The sequence below is a fragment of the Rhinolophus hipposideros genome (genome assembly GCF_964194185.1).
Source record: "Rhinolophus hipposideros genome assembly, chromosome: 12".
NCBI classification, from domain to species: domain Eukaryota; kingdom Metazoa; phylum Chordata; class Mammalia; order Chiroptera; family Rhinolophidae; genus Rhinolophus; species Rhinolophus hipposideros.
In genome coordinates, this window is record NC_138058.1 from 72,699,109 (window position 1) to 72,716,060 (window position 16,952).

General features: G+C 37.9%; 1 protein-coding gene across 12 annotated transcripts in view; it reads left to right on the forward strand.

The window, feature by feature from the left end:
* The window catches only part of KIDINS220 (kinase D interacting substrate 220), a 91,717-nt gene that overhangs the window by 31,411 nt on the left and 43,354 nt on the right, over positions 1-16,952 (forward strand). For all 12 annotated transcript variants that reach the window (XM_081069351.1, XM_081069342.1, XM_081069349.1 and 9 more), the window contains exons 13-22: positions 2,132-2,296; positions 3,449-3,628; positions 4,619-4,784; positions 6,346-6,497; positions 6,659-6,948; positions 7,704-7,844; positions 8,574-8,817; positions 8,956-9,044; positions 10,494-10,638; positions 11,846-12,008. In XM_081069351.1, coding sequence (XP_080925477.1) covers positions 2,132-2,296; positions 3,449-3,628; positions 4,619-4,784; positions 6,346-6,497; positions 6,659-6,948; positions 7,704-7,844; positions 8,574-8,817; positions 8,956-9,044; positions 10,494-10,638; positions 11,846-12,008 — 1,735 coding nt within the window. The remainder of the gene's footprint in view (positions 1-2,131; positions 2,297-3,448; positions 3,629-4,618; positions 4,785-6,345; positions 6,498-6,658; positions 6,949-7,703; positions 7,845-8,573; positions 8,818-8,955; positions 9,045-10,493; positions 10,639-11,845; positions 12,009-16,952) is intronic.

The window sequence follows — 16,952 nt, forward strand, 5'->3', positions numbered from 1 at the left end:
CAGAATTTTCTCCCTCCAAGATTCCAAGTTCTTTAGGACAGGACTGTTTCTTCTCTTTGTATCGTCTGTAACATTTAGTGTGATGCCTTGAGTGTTGTGCTAAAGTAGTTTCTGACGGAAAAGAATGCACATAAGAATGTAATCATTCATATGTGGTCTTTTGAAATATGGACTAATTTTCTACTGGAATTAAAAAGAGATGTGTTACCAACATACTTGTATCTGACAAAGAAACCAATGAGAAAATCTTGCCACCTTCCACTTTAGCTACTTATTTACATCTTGTTTTTAAATATGATTCTGTTGTATTATGAGTTCTTCCTTTATAAATATTCTTTTCTAATTATAATAATGCACACTCATTAAATTTCAAGAATGAAGACACGAATATAGTAGAAAGTGCAAATTTCCCATTGTCCACTATCTCCTAATTCATAATTGTTTGAATGGCCTTCCAGAATTTTTCTTTGTATTTCTAAAAATGTTTTATACTACGTGTATAGCTTTAAAAAAATTGGGTCATACCATATTATAAAAGCTTTTATATCACATTATATGAACTGTATCATATTTTAATTGTAGCATAATCTTTCATCTTAGCTTCTAATAGTACATTCAGTTCTCTATTGATGAATATTTGGCTTGTTTTGCTGTTAAAAGCTAGTGCTTCAGTGAACATCCTTGTACATATATCCATTAACTCTTACTTTTAATAAACACCCAGAAGTAGAATTGGCAAGTCAGTGGATGCTCACAGTTTTGATAGACTTTCCGAAACGGTTGTGTTGTAATAATTCCTCCTTCTCCCTGGGGCCACATAGGAAGTGCAGGTGTCCGCGGCCTCGGTGACCCTGGGCGTCCCAGCTTCCTTCGTCTTTGCTAATCACATCGGTGCCAAAAGACAGCCATAGTAATTTGCGTTGTAAAATTATTAGGTTGAGATCTTTTCATATATTCACAGGCTATTTGTATTTTTGCCATTTTTCTCTTTGTATCCTTTGTCCACTTTTTTCCAGAGTTTTTAATATTTTTTAAAAATTGATTTGAAGCGTTTTTGTATGTGATGAATGTTGATCTGGATCCAGCCTATATGTTGCACCCTTCTCTCCAGCTTATTTTTCATTTACGGTGATGGGTATTTATTCCCCATCCAAAAGTTACACACCTTTGTAGTTTGTTAGTCTTTCCTTGAAGTTCTGGCTTTATTGTATTGAGAAAGAAAGGCCTTTACCACACAGATTTAAAAAATTTTTTCTCCTAATATTTTATGGTTTTACTTTTTACATTTAGTATTTATAATGTTTTAGAAACTTATTTTTGTTGGGGTGTAAGATGTATAGAGTTTTAATTTTATTTTTTAAAAAAGGGATGTCTAACTTCTTAACACTACTTACTAACTCATTCTTTCCTCACTGATTTGAAATGGCTTTTATGGCAATATCCTGTGCAAGTTCTGTGATCTAATGGTAGCTTTATAGTATGCTTTGATTTTTCTCCAAAGACAACCACTCTTTGGTAGTCTTTAAAATTTTTTCTTAGCTATTCTTACATGTTCTTGCTTGTTAATTTTTAAAAATATTCTCATGGATTTTGATTGAAATTGCTTTATAGTGATAGATTCATTTGGGGAGAATTGCTATCTTTAAGTCATTGAACCTTTCTGCCTGGAAACAGAATGTCTCTTTTTCTTCATTATCTATAATGTTTTTCAGTAACATTTTGTAGCTTTCTGTATATAGGTATTATACCTACTAAATGTATTTCTGTGGACCAGTTTGTGTATTAATCATATTGTATTGATTCTAAAATGTACTTTGTTCCACATTTTACAGTCTCTGAAATTGGAATGTGTCTTATAATTGAGGGATAAGAAAGCATTGTGTCATGATTTAGCAGCATTTTGTCTTTCTTAGTTGTACATAATAATGATGCATTTTGCAATCAGTAGTTATGTTAAGTTCTATGAAATATGGTACTAACATAAGAATGTCTAAACCTATTTTTACACAGGTCTAATCATTTAAAATAAGCATTTCCCTCTTATTCAATAAACAATAAATGAGAATTGATGTTCTCTTCTAATAGCAGTGTCTCTTTTTAATGTAAGGAAATGGTGTGTTCTTAATTACAGGACACTTGTCTCCCACTGAAACGGACGGTGACATGCTGGGGTATGATTTATATAGCAGTGCCCTGGCCGATATCCTCAGTGAGCCCACCATGCAGCCCCCCATTTGTGTGGGGCTCTACGCACAGTGGGGAAGTGGGAAATCCTTCCTACTCAAGAAGCTGGAAGGTAAAGGACACGTTTATATAAGAAGGTTTCCTCTGGTGTGGTTTTTTCCTTCGGAAGTAAAGAAAAAAGACTTTTATGTATGGGTATGTGTATTACACAGTTTAGTGAATTGAAAATATTAGGGTTTTACTCCCGTCTAGTTGTTCCTCCACACAACCAAGCCGTGACTTCTCTCTCTGAAACAAAGACCGGTTGTGTTATATACAGAGGATTCAGTATATACCGATAACAAAAGATGAATACAAGTCACGTTTGACTTCTGCAGTGACAAGAGGTACTCAAAGTGGCTGCCATCAGCGTCTAGACACTTCTGATTATGGTGAACTGCTGCTTGAGCAACACTGACCAAAGTGTCTACTTGTACACATTGTTTTGGCATCCCTGGTATAACACACCTAAACCCTTTGGTGGCAGAGTTTCTGCATGTGCCATTTATAATCGTCATCTCCAGGGCCTTTCACAAACCTGTCACTTTGCATGGCCACACCTGCTAGCAATCCATCTTGTACACTCTGTGCCCTTGCAAGAACAGACTTGACACTTTTCCTGAGCTGCTCCGTGTATTAGGAGCTTCCCAGACAGCTCTCCCCTCCCCTCCCCTGCACCCACACCTTTTGCTTGGCAAAATCTTACTCATTCTTCAAGGACAGGTTTCAGTATTGCCTGTAAAAGTTTTACCAAATTTGGTGGAATGACTTGTTTAGGGCTCCTTTGGGCTCAACACGCACCTTTAATAAGAGCAACAGTTCTCAAACGTGATTGTAGGGAGAAGGGGTGACATGTAGTGAAGACACATAGCAAAGGAACGATTTTCAGTTTTATATATGGAAACAATATCTTGTTGCTTGTGTAATAGAAACCACAAAAAATAAGTACCAACAGAATCATGGGAATGTCTGAGAAAGGCATTTGTGCATCTTCAGTATGAAGCAGGAGAGTAGGTAAGACGGGGGCTGTGCCCCCAGGGAATGGCATTTTCACATTTATCAAAAGAGCATTGGTTAAAATGGTCAAGTGACAACATTTTATCCTGGGACTTAGTAAGTGCCCACTAAATGTTTATATTGAAAATATCAAAACTTCAAATTGAGTTAGGAGTCGTGCTTCTTAAACAAAGCAGGAATAATGTTTTCTCACTCATTTCTCTTTCAGATGAAATGAAGACTTTTGCAGGACAGCAGATTGAACCTCTGTTTCAGTTCTCGTGGCTCATAGTCTTTCTGACACTGCTGCTTTGTGGAGGCGTTGGGCTTCTGTTGGCCTTCACGGTCGACCCAAACCTGGGGATAGCCGTGTCCTTGAGCTGCTTGGCTCTCTTATATATATTTTTTAGTAAGTCTCTGCTTTTTTATCTTTTTCTAAAATGTAGAAAATGTCAAGACTCATTGTTTTACTTAAAAGATTATTTATATCTTTCTTAAAACCTGTGGTTTTCGTAATTAGGTTAGAAAGTTGATCTTTTGGCTGTTGTGTGAGTTGGCTTAGAGGAGCAGTGTCCACAACCTGGCTGGAGTAGCTTTAAAAAGGGGGGTTTTACTTGTTAATATTGATGCGGAACTCTGATTTATTATGCTTACCCTTTTATATGTTCATTAATGACTTATATTTAAATCTTTTTTGAAAATAAGTCTTCATATCCATCACTTGTCATGCTCTTGAGCATCGACTAATTTTTATTTTATCTAAAAACAAACTAAACCAATTAATATGTAATCCCTATTCTTGGGGTATCTTCAGGTGTAAGAAAGGAAATAGATTTGCTATTGGAAGAACTGGTAATTTCAACAGTTGCAAGTAGCGATAAAGGCAGTCATTTACGCTGGAGGCTGAACTAAGTGATAGGTTTCTGAACTAAGTGATAGGTTTCTGCATTATCTTTCTGATTGTGTGTTATTTTCTTCTCTTTTTTTTTTCCAATTTTTATTGGGGAATATTGGGGAACAGTGTGTTTTCGAGGACCCATCAGCTCCATGTCAAGTCATTGTTTTCAATCTAGTTGTGAAGAGCACAGCTCACTGGACCATGTGGGAATCGAACCGGCGACTTTGTTGTTATGAGCACTGTGCTCTAACCATTGAGCCAATTGGCTGCCCCTCCCCCCGATTGTGTTTTGGTCTGTTTTATGTTCCAGTTTTCATATACCTTCTGATGTTAGAGGAGGTTAATTAATTGAGGAATTCTTAGAGGACTAGTTAGAGAGTAGTGTAGGGCTGTGAAAAGTTATATAAACCTACCTGTCATTACTTGATATTTGACTGTTTGGGGAAAGGCTGCTAGACTAACGATTGTTTTGGATAATTTTTTTTAAACCGTGAATTTCAGTTGTCATTTACTTTGGAGGACGGAGGGAAGGAGAGAGTTGGAATTGGGCCTGGGTCCTCAGTACTCGATTGGCAAGGCATATTGGGTATTTGGAACTTCTCCTCAAACTGATGTTTGTGAACCCACCGGAATTGCCAGAGCAAACCACCAAAGCTTTACCTGTGAGGTGAGTTGTCCCTTTGATAGAAGTAACTTTTAATAAGATGAAGCAAAATAAAGTTTATGATGCATCATTTCTCAGTGTGCATTTCAAAAACATTGGTCCTTTGACTTTTTTTATATGAGAAACAAAACACGCAAACATACCCTGGTCAAATACGATGGGAAAATATTCATATTATATCTCCCTTTCTAGAAAGAAATCTGTTTAAATTTGATTTACCAGATTTATTTGAGTGTGAACGCTTTCCCTCCTCCCCCTCATGACACCTGCTCTCATCCTTTGGACATACTTTGAAAAGAACGCTGGATCTAGTAGGATGGGCTCCTGACACCTCCTCATGTTAGCTTGTAATCTCGGCAACTCAGCGTGAGCTCCAAGCTGCTCCTCCCTCATTTGTGGGAATATATTTACCCATCTATCCAAAATTAGTGACACATCAAATAGGAAATATCATTTCATAACAGTTCAGAAAATTGAAAAAAAATGTATGCCAAGGAGTAAAGGAAAGCTGCAGGGCTCCGAGGAAAGTGGGGAAAAAAAAAACAGAAAAAGAAAAAGTTAGAGAACTGAAAGCAAAAGGAATTCAATAGAAATTGGCATAATCATTAAATATTATAAGATAAAATATGTGTAATTTAAGATGAAAATAAAGAGGCCAAACCAGATAAAACATCACAACTATAATATATAAAAAAATGAAGAAAAAAGCTTACAAGTCATGGATTAAGTATTAAGAAAAGGATTTAAAAATGAAAAGTTACAATGAAAATGTTAAAAAGAAAACATACAGAATGGAATGAAATAATTAGGGAAAATATATTTTCAAAAAATAAAAACATTTTAAATAAATGAGATGCTTTTTAAAAAAAAGTTAGGACAATTAAAACAGGCTAAATCAAGACCACACAACGTAGTACAGTGTGATCCCAGATTGTATTTTGGAAGCCATGTTTTTTACTGGATTAAGATGAGAGTTTATTTGGGGATCGGAGAGGTGAAAGGAGCTAATGAAGAAATAATATCCATTCAGAGACTCAATTACGATTAATTCAGTTATTTCAAAGAACAACTGTGTGGAGAACATTTTATAACTTATTTCTAAACCCTTAATAGCTATAAATAAGACATTCTAAAACTTGAGTTTTTAAATGGCGTTAAATTCTTACTGACTATACTGTTTTTTCAAGGGTCTAATCTTTTCAGTTGGTACTTAGAAAACTTTCCTAACGTGCATCTTTTTGGGTTGTATCCTGATGTGGGGTGCCACCTTTTAATTGCTGTATCTTAAGACCTGTTGAAATACTGATTCCCTGTCTAAACTTCTTGTTATAACTTTTTCCCCCTTCTGCCTTTGGTCAGAATTACTTCATATAACTCCTACATTTGACTTTGCTATTGTAGAAGTGGAAGACGCCTAATTCCAAGTTCTTTTCCCTCCTTAGAATTTTAAAAACAGTATTTTGAAAGAGACATATAGAAAATATAGGGTAAATGATACAGAGATGACGTATGTTGAAATGGTTGTCCTAGGGATGAGTAATGTTTTATTTCCACTCCCCCCAAGGTTCTTGTTTACAGATTACAATCGGCTGTCCAGCGTTGGTGGAGAAACATCGATGGCAGAAATGATCGCGACCCTGTCGGATGCTTGTGAGAGAGAGTTTGGCTTTTTGGCAACCAGGCTTTTTCGAGTATTCAAGACTGAAGATACACAGGGTAGGACTTCCATCTTCTTCTTTGTGTGTGTAGAGGGATTCAGGCTGGGGTGACAACATGAACTGAATGTCAGATTTGTCATATGCTGTCACTGCGCTGATTAGGATTTTCTAGATCCTTGATATGAAAATAATTGTTAAAACCATTTGCTGTATGTACAGGTAAAAAGAAATGGAAAAAAACGTGCTGTCTCCCATCTTTCGTCATCTTCCTTTTTATCTTTGGCTGCATTATTGCTGGAATCACTCTTCTGGCGATATTCCGCGTTGACCCAAAACATCTGACAGTCAACGCTATGCTCATCTCTATTGCATCTATTGTGGGGTTGGCCTTCGTGCTGAACTGTCGTACCTGGTGGCAGGTGCTAGACTCTCTCTTGAATTCTCAAAGGAAACGCCTCCATAGTGCTGCCTCCAAGCTGCACAAACTGAAAAGTGAAGGATTCATGAAAGTAAGCTCTCATTGGTTATCAGAAAACAAGCGTAATGTGAATGTGCTATGACGACCATGATCACTTGGGCTGTAGAGCCTGTGCTCGCTACACGTCAGTGTCACATTGGTTTTAGTTTTAGTCCAGATGTTTTCTGTGCAAATCTGTATTTGAAATGGAAAAAGTTACAACGACAGCGTGTTTTTATAAAATAGACTTTTATAAGCTACTCAAAAGAGTCAGCGGATTGATTATTCCACAGGTGGGAATTCCTATCTAATAATGAAGAATCCTCTGGAGCCTGGTAGAGTAAGGGAATTGAACGACCAAAACATGAAATAGGATCATCCTTTCTGAACCAAAAGGGACTGTGTACAGTATCGGTGTACAATACCTTTGGTCAAGGTCGTGTCCCATCAGGGAGCCAGTCTTAGAGTGGTGTTTTATTTCCCCTAAATCTAAATTTAGGTCATTTAGATTTGCACTTCAATCCTAGTCTTTTGACATTCAGAACATGTGATTTGGGCAAGTAAGTCACGCAACCCTTTTAAATAATTAGAAAGAGGGGTAACTGCCAGTGTCTCCTCATTGTGAGGGTGAAAGCCTCCCGTTTCTGGGAGGTCGCCTTGTAAATTGTGACGCACTCGCTACAGTGTTAAGTGGCACCAAGAGTGCTGGACTTTTTTCTTTCCAGTAGATGACTTTCCGTCAGCTTTTTACGAAACGTGCTAAACTTCCTCCTGTCTAATGTGCTGTCTGTCCTTTCTTATCCACAGGTTCTTAAGTGTGAAGTGGAATTGATGGCTAAGATGGCAAAGACCATCGACGGCTTCACTCAGAACCAGACCAGGCTGGTGGTGATCACTGACGGGCTGGACGCGTGTGAGCAGGACCGAGTGCTGCACATGCTGGACACCGTACGTCCTGGCCGTCATGGCGCTTGTCGCTGTCGCCTGGGTGGTGCTCAGAGGAAGGGTTGCGTGTGCACATCAAGTGGAATTTGAGTAGTCCTTCAGTTTCGTGAAACAGTAGTTTTTTAATGTAGAGAAATAGCATGAGTAAATGTTGTATCGCAAACAGATTTAAACAATTTTAGCTTCACAAGGCAGCGTGAAGAGAAAATGAAAGATCAGTAGCTCTGAAGACCATAGTGTAGTGTGACTCCAGCTTTTTCCTGCAGATAGTTCTGGTTACAATCAGAGATAAAAGTAGGGAGCCAACAGAATTTGCAGGGTTTTCTGTTAAAGTAGAGCACATCGTGGCTCTCTGGAAGGTATGTTATAAGCAACAGTGTCACTGGGCAGAGAAAATGTGCACAGTACCTCATGCATATTCATGAGTGCTTCACATGTATCGGTATCGATCTTTCCCCTTATGTAGACTATTAAGTGCCTCAAAATAGGGCAGGATTAATTGTTTCCTTGGGAGGTTTTATCACTGTCAGATGGGGAAAAATTGTCAGGTGGTGAAAAACCAGATTGAGACTTCAATAAAATTTGGTTTCATGTAGAATTATATTTTGATGAAAAATAAATAGTTTTTTTTAAAAAATAGAGTCACCAAAGAATAACAGATTTTGAAGAGACTTTTTATTACTTTGGATAATTTAAAATTTATGTCATAAATACACATTTCTTCTCCTACAGGTCCGAGTTCTGTTTTCAAAAGGCCCATTCATTGCCATTTTTGCAAGTGACCCACATATTATTATAAAGGCAATTAACCAGAACCTCAATAGCGTGCTCCGTGACTCCAACATCAATGGACATGACTACATGCGCAACATAGTTCATTTGCCCGTTTTCCTTAATAGTCGTGGGCTAAGCAATGCAAGGAAGTTTCTTGTAACTTCAACAACAAATGGGGACATTACATGCTCGGATACTACAGGTAAAGATCAAGTTCTTCAGGTACTTTGGGATTGAAGTAGTTTTCTAGTTTTTTATGGTGACTTGCTGTTTACCTTGAAAAATATTGTTGGTAGTTCACTTCAGTTAGTACAAATGGTGCTTTTGATAAATCTTTAAGGGATGCAGGAAGATGCTGACAGAAGAGTTTCACAAATCAGCCTTGGAGAGATGACAAAACTCGGTAGCAAGACAGCCCTCAATAGACGGGTAAGATGCCGTTTGTTTTGAGTCACATATTTGTATTGCTATTATTCAAATAACACTAAGGTGATGTCACTTAAGAAGTCTTTTGTAAATATCGGACTGAGCTCATCAAATAAATTTGACTACTGAATTTCCTGCAGCTTCAGTGGTTTTCCAGGGAATGTCTGAACCTGCAGCCAAAACTGTAAACTGTCCAGGAGTCCCTGTCCTCCCCCAGCCTCTTCTCAGCCCAAGTGCCGCTCCAGACCGCAGACTGCAGACTCCCCGAGAGGGGGGCGGCCAAGCTTCCCAGTGATGTCCCCCGGCACTGGGACGCAGTGTTCATCCAGGCCAGCTTGTATTCGTCCCAGGCCCCCGCTGTACTGTAGTGTGAGGACTACTCCTTGCTTGGTCTTCCCATTGGCCCTCCTCCAAATGTTTGTGAGGTGGCACTCTTCTGTACCCACACAGTGATTTGGGGCCCCTCCCAGCCACTTTGGGGTTGTCCCTGCCCTACCCCATTCCTAGAATCCTCTTTTGTATGGAACAGAGAATATGACTAGTCAGGAAGATGTCCACTTGCAGGAAAGTTACGGTGATCGTGCCACTTAAGGATAGCAGGGTTGGGCTAGCATTGCCACTTTTTTTTCTTTTTTCTAGTTTGTTGCCATTAAATTTGGACATTTTACATTTAAAAAATGTATCTTAAGTGACATTTTAACGTTCTGATCTTATGCCTCTACCCTATACAAGTACGGATGCAAAATTAATATTATGAATGACAATTGATAGCATTGAATTAAGAGGAGGGTGTGATTTACCGTTTTGAATTTGTCTCCCGGGAGCTGGACTTTTGGGTTCCCTGTGATTGTAGCCACCATTCCCTGTGCCCAGGACCTTTTGATGAGGACGCACCTTTGTGTGCCTGTCCCTCCTCCAATTATGTGGGTCCCCTACCCCACCCTGACCAGTGGAGTGCCTTCCATGTGGTTATTTAGTTAACTTAGTGCATTTGGTGCAGATGTGCAGATAAGTTAGAGCCTCTGTGCCTTTTAGGTAGTTGTCACACATTAAAAAATAACCAAAAACCAAAATGCTGAATTCTTAAAACTAGACAAGGAGTTATTGCTTTATTACTTCAGGGTTCATAGTCATACTGAGCTCCTATAAGAGTTTGAATTGAATTCTCTTTATGTAATTCTGCTTACTTACAATCTTCTACGCATTGAGCTTTCTCTAACTGTCCAACTGTAAATCAAAATCCATCTGAAGCTAAACCATAGCATTTGATGCAGTCTCTGCTGCTACTTTATAACTGTTCTGTAAAGCTTTTGCCTCAGAGAATACTGCTACCACTTTTTATTATATAATCTTCCTCCTTGACTAAATTGTTCGATTTGTTGCTCTCGTAAAAGCCTGAAGTTCTCAGACTTGGAGTTTTGGTTTGTTCTCACGGACAACACACTATTTCAGGACACTTACCGGAGAAGGCAGATGCAGCGGACCATCACCCGGCAGATGTCCTTTGATCTGACAAAACTGTTGGTGACGGAGGACTGGTTCAGTGACATAAGTCCTCAGACCATGAGAAGGTTACTGAATATTGTTTCTGTGACAGGTGACTTTCGTTTCTTACTGTCTGTGGTGGACAATAAGCCTTAACATTAACCAAGCAATTCAGTTTCAGAAACTAAGGGATGTACGTACGCTTTGCACTGCGTTAAGGGCATCTAATAAAACCAGCATTAGTTTTAACAACAAAAATCAACCATCAGTTATGCACTGTTGTTTTAAAACTTGATAATTAAAAAAAAATCCTTTTATTTCATCTTAGGTTTAATTGGGTTGAAGGTAAGACCCTGTCATTGATCTAGCAGACCAGGCTCCACTTTCCACAGAAAGACGAGTCCAAGAGCTGATAGAGTAGTTTGCATGTATAAGCAAATTTGCTGAGGGGATGAGCGTCTGAGGATACGACAGAAATTGGATGGGAGGTTATTTAGATCTGTTGGTAAGGAAAGGGGTAATTCATATTTGAACTCAAAACAAATATGTAGATCTTAATGTAGATATAAGCTAAACATGGTCAAGTAAAACTGATAGTGTTTAAAATTAAAAAGCAACAATATCAGCAGTTCAGAATGCTAACAAAATCAAGGAAAAAACGAACCATGAAACAAGGCATCAGTTTTAAAAGATCATGGGTTACAGCTGTCCACTTGTAAGCATGCGCAGTGTCAGAACACTGACTCAGCATCCCTGGAAAACCCCAGGATAGACAGGATTGTAAAAAACATGTAAACAAATTTCATAAACACATTATAACTCTGGTAGGTTACTTACATAGGTTGTTGCCCTTAGTATCTAAAAATGAAAGTGTCTGGGATTGCACACTCAATAAAACAAGAGCGGACCAGCACACTGGGATTTGTTGAAGGGCCATCAGCAGGCGAGTGGGCGGTACTCTGGGGGGTGGGGCCCACCAGGGGTGCACTGAGGTTTTGTACAATTGTGGGCAGTGCCCAGCCTGACACACAGTTCTGAAAGATGTTTGCCTGCGTGTATGTGGTCAAAGCAGTGGACAGCCCCAGTGGCAATCATGCTAAATTACTGCAGAATTAAACAGAATTGGGTTTAAGCCCTAAAAGCTTTCCAATAGACCTCTTTGGATTAGAGAAGCCATATAAATAAATACTAGGTTGGAATTTGTTGCGTAAATTAAATGGCAGGTTTTAAAGTTAAATTATCTGTGAATATACTAAATGTTTTGTTGAATATAACATTGCACAGTTCTTGATTTAAAAATGTTTTTGTATTCCTTAAAGGGCGATTACTGAGAGCCAATCAGATTAGTTTTAACTGGGACAGGCTTGCTAGCTGGATCAACCTCACTGAGCAATGGCCATACCGAACTTCGTGGCTCATACTGTATTTGGAAGAGACTGAAGGTGTTCCAGATCAGATGACGTTAAAAACCATCTATGAAAGGTACTTTGTCTGATCTCTTTATATTTAACTTTATCTTAGATTGAGAATATTGGATATATTCTTCCCTTTTCAGTGTAACCTATGTGATAAAATGTTTAGTAATGCTATTGTCTTTATGTATTTATATGTATGAAATGCAGTGCTTAAAACATTATTGTTTCCATTTTGTTTTTTATTCTAAGTGTCTTCATAGAATCTTAAGGAGGTTTTATTTTTCAAATCATTAGTGCAGATATTTTCTCAGCTCTGTATCTGCAGGACTTGGGGACTGTGAATACTGTCTGGAAAGCATTCTTTGCATTAAACAATAAGGGAATTTATTATTCTTTTACAGTCAGTCATTTGAAGTACTTCTAAAATTCCTACTTCTGATAAAGGAATTGATTATATTTTTTTCTTGGAAGACATGCAGTGAAAGCTCAGTGAAATGTCAAGTATGTGAAGTGTTAAGTTACCAATTTATTATCAAATTCAGAAATAAAATTACAGCCCTTTTTGTTTACCAGAACACATAATACCTTCAAAGCTATCTGTTGCTACTCTAAATAAACTGTCTCTTAGAAAAAATACAATACAAGGGAACTATACACACAATTTTATGAAACTCAGTAAAATTGAAACTATTTTGAATATGTAAATGAAATATTAAATCTAACAAAATGTGGTTCATATAGTAAAAAAGATTTCAAATAATTTTTCTTAGAGTATAGGCAGCATATGATTTTCCTTATTTTCCTATCCCCATTTTTCATGTATACATTTTATTTAATATTTTCTAGGTAAATAACTAGTTTTAGAATTGTAGAGGATGGCTGTAGTATTAGCCTACAGGTTGGAGCTCTTCTGGATTTTGCTGTTTAATTTATGCTCCATTAGATCAGTGGTTTCAGACTGTGTGTGCTGTATCTAGTAGGTGTTCCAGCAGATGGCGGTGATACATCATTACCATTGGTGTCTAGCGACACTGAATTGAGTCTGCTCTGTGTGACATTTTAGAAATCATCTTATGAAATGCATGACTGGTTATTCCCTTGATTGTGTAGTAAAATATTATTTTATTTCATGAATAAATGTTTTCATCATAACACAGGTATTGTGTAATGATGAATGTTTGCTAGATGAGCACAGTTGTTATTAAACAGTTGAAATTTAACTTTTCAAAAGTTTTCACTTGTTAATAATAATTCATACCAATATAATAGGCCTTGTTTTTCACATGGTATTTTTACATAAAGCCCCAATAAATGTGGACAGGTAGTCCTTAGACACCTGATTTTATCCCTGAGATGTTGCTTTTTTGTGTAAATACAAATATGTTAGAGGAAAGGATAAGCCTTCATTTAGAAACTACGAACTGGATTTTAGAGTTTATTTTGCCTGAGTTGGTATTGTTCTTAGAGTAGTATATTTGGTTTCAAAAAAAGTGAAACGTGGGAACAGGAAAGCTGCTTGTGTCACAGGGTCCTCGTCTAAGGAGGAGAGTTAGCATTTTCTCCTGGCATAAGTATCCCCACCCTTTCTTCCTCAAGGCCAGGTTCTCTGCCTGGCGCCTTCGGGCACTCAGGAACCTTTGTAAAGCTCAGAGAGGTGGTTAGAAGGGTCCATGTTATTAACAAGGGAGACTGTGAGTCCGAAAGTTTCAGTAACTTCCCAAAGTCTCAGTTCTTAAGGAGCAGAGCTCTCCCAATCCAGGTGTCTCAGACTCCATGAACTACTTACGTACCTGTCACTTCTCTAAATAAAAACAGCTAACCTGTTAAGCAGACATTGCTGTAGTATATTATTTTCCCACAATTTTTTGCCTTCACAAAAACATCAGTTTCCCTATTTAAACTATTATCACCTTTTTCAGTTTTTCTTTTCTCATCTGTCTGTCTATCTATCTATCTATCTATCTATCTATCTATCTATCTATCTATCTATCTATCTTACTTATAACAGAGTAAATTGCCCATGTCAGTCTTTGATTTTGGGATAGAATAGGACTCAAGTCAGTCGCTTTCCTTTCCTTTAATTAAATGTAATGCTTAGAAGTATACTGTGTCTCAGGATTGCAGAAATATTGATCAGTTGTTACATTTCAAGGACTGGGTGCTTGGACCCCCAGGCACTGGGTCCCCTGCACCTTCTGTGAAGAGGGGGGGCAGTGGTGAAAGAGAGTCTGTGTCCTCAGGAGATAAAACAGGAGAGATATAAAGATAAAAGATTTCTGAAGTCCTCTAAAAAATTTGTCTTTTAATTCAATCCAACACAAATTTATTACACATCTACCATTCGGGGCCCTGCTGCTAGATACTAGGGATATAATGGTGAGCAAGTACGTATATTTACTTTTTGATCTGACAATCCTAAGTATATATGAAATTGATAACATACCCATACAGAGAAAATAATTCAAGCATCTTTCAACTCAGTTCTATGACTCTTTATTTTTAGTAGAATATATTCTGAGGACAAAATTAACTGTAAAGAAATCTTAAACTTAGTAGGTTTGTTGTTGGTAATAGTATTGTTATTATACTTCTGAAACCCCTTTGAGTGCATCGTAGGGTAGAGTAAATGAGTAAATGGATATGATGGGGAACCTGTGTTTTCTACCCAGTGTATCCATACCAGTGTATAGCCAACCAGGGAGATACAAATATTAAATGAAAGAAATTGAAGAAGAGCACTATACTATTAAATCGGATTTGGAGATATAAAAGATTAACTCATAATTTTTAATGCGATTTCTCCTTGCTTTGTCCACTGAAAAGGGCCTAGAACCAAAAATACCCCAAACTTGTCAGCATCCCTGAAGCCTAGAGCTTGGTTTCTGAGAACCGGGACTTCTTGGAGAAATGACTAATTCCAGGTCTGAGGCGGGGAAGGCTCAAGGTGAGCCTGGGTAGATAGTTGTGCCAGAAAGCAAGGAAGGCAGGCTTCAAATACAGTGGGGTATGGACAGAGGGCCCAGGACAATGTGAAAGGGGCACCTTGCACACGGGGGTCTATTTGAACATCACAAAGACAACTGATAGTAAGGGATTACAACGTTGGGAAAAAAATCCAAGGTTCATAGTGATGCTTAGAATAGAGGGAAAAAGGAATGGTTTGTGTAATCATAGGAGAATGCCAGCTAATAAATGTGAAAGGAATGAGTGACACGGACAAATCACCATCTTTAACCCCCACTATGATAATTGATTTAAGCAGATCATCAGTGGTTCTGAAATCCATTGGGGGGACAGGATGCTCACATAGTCTCAAAATGTCACTTCTGAGGTTTCTTACAAGCACAAAGAGGAAGGGCTCTTACAGTGGAGAGAGCTGCCTGGCACCCCACTTTTAATCTAAAGGTCAAGCCTGACGTCGTTCGTGGGATGCGTGGCATCATACGCCTCTAGATAAAATGCAGTGGAAGGTACCACATCACCTGTGTGGTGGTGTCGCCAGAAATGTTTTACTGTGATTCTGGTGTGAGGAAACAGCCAGGTGAATCCAGAGCGTGGAACATTCTACAAGGCAGCTGGCTTGGATTCCATATGGCCACTGGGGGAGACTAAGACAATGTGTGAATTGTGACTGGAATCTTTATCAGAAGGAAAATAGAGCACTGAAGGACATTTTGGGGATAATTGGGGATTTTGAGTTTTTAAATTAATGTCTATTTCCTTAGATATGATAGTGGTGTGTTAGGGAGATTCATGCTGAACTATTTAGGTGTGAAATGCACTTTCACATGGTTGGCAAAAGAAAAGTGTTTATGTATGTGTGTGTAGATTTATGTATGCATATATGTGTATGTATGATTGTTTATGTATCATATGTGTGCAGTGGTCCCCCCTTATCCATGAGGGACACATTCAAAAACCATGGATGGTACTGAACCCTATACGTAAATACTATGTTTTCTGCTATACATGCAAACCTATGATAAAGTTTATAAATTAGGCACAGTAAGAGGTTAACAACCATAACTAGTAATGAAATAAAATAATTTTAACAATATGCTGTAACAAAAGTTACCTTACTGTACTATACTCACCTTTCTTGTGATGATGTGAGACAATTAAATACCTCATTAAGTTGAGAATTTTCACCTTTTCACTTAAAAGAACTTTCTTTGGCATATCGGAGTTGCCAGCATCACTAGTCTTGGGCTTTGGGTCCGTTACTAAGTAAAATAAGAAACACTTGAGTATAAGCCTTCAATATCATGACAGTTGACCTAATAACCGAGAGCGCTAAACAGTGGGTATGATAATACAGGGTAGAGACACTGGACAAAGGGATGATTCATGTCCCAGGCGAGATGTAGGGGGACAGAGCGAGATTTCATCATGCTCGCTATTCAGAACATCGCGTAATTTAAAAATTCTGATTTATCTGTGGAATTTTCCATTTAATATTTTTGGACCATGGTTGACTGTGGGCAACTGAAATGAAACCACGTAAAGCAAAACCACAGGTAGAGGGGGACGTGTGTGAGTGTGTGTGTGTAAAGGAAGAGGGTGATACTGTGTTTCCCCGAAAATAAGACCTAGCCAGACAATCAGCTCTAATGCGTCTTTTGGAACAAAAATTAATGTAAGACCGGGTCTTATTTCACTATAAGACTGGGTCTAATATAATATAATGTAATATAATATAGTACAGTGTAATAGAATACAATACTGGGTCTTATATTAATTTTTGTTCCAAAAGACGCATTAAAGCTGATTGTCCAGCTAGGTCTTATTTTTGGGGGAAAACAGTAGCAGGTGTATTAAGATATATGTTAACAATTTGTGAATCTAGGTGAGGTGTATTTGGGTGTTGTCTTGTTCTTTCAACTTTTCTATTAAAAATTATAAAAGAAATTTTAAAGCAGAAGAAATAGAAATAACTAAAATATAGGATGATAGATGCTATGATTTGAGCAAATAAAATAGAGGAGAGGTACAAATATGAAGTTCTGATTAA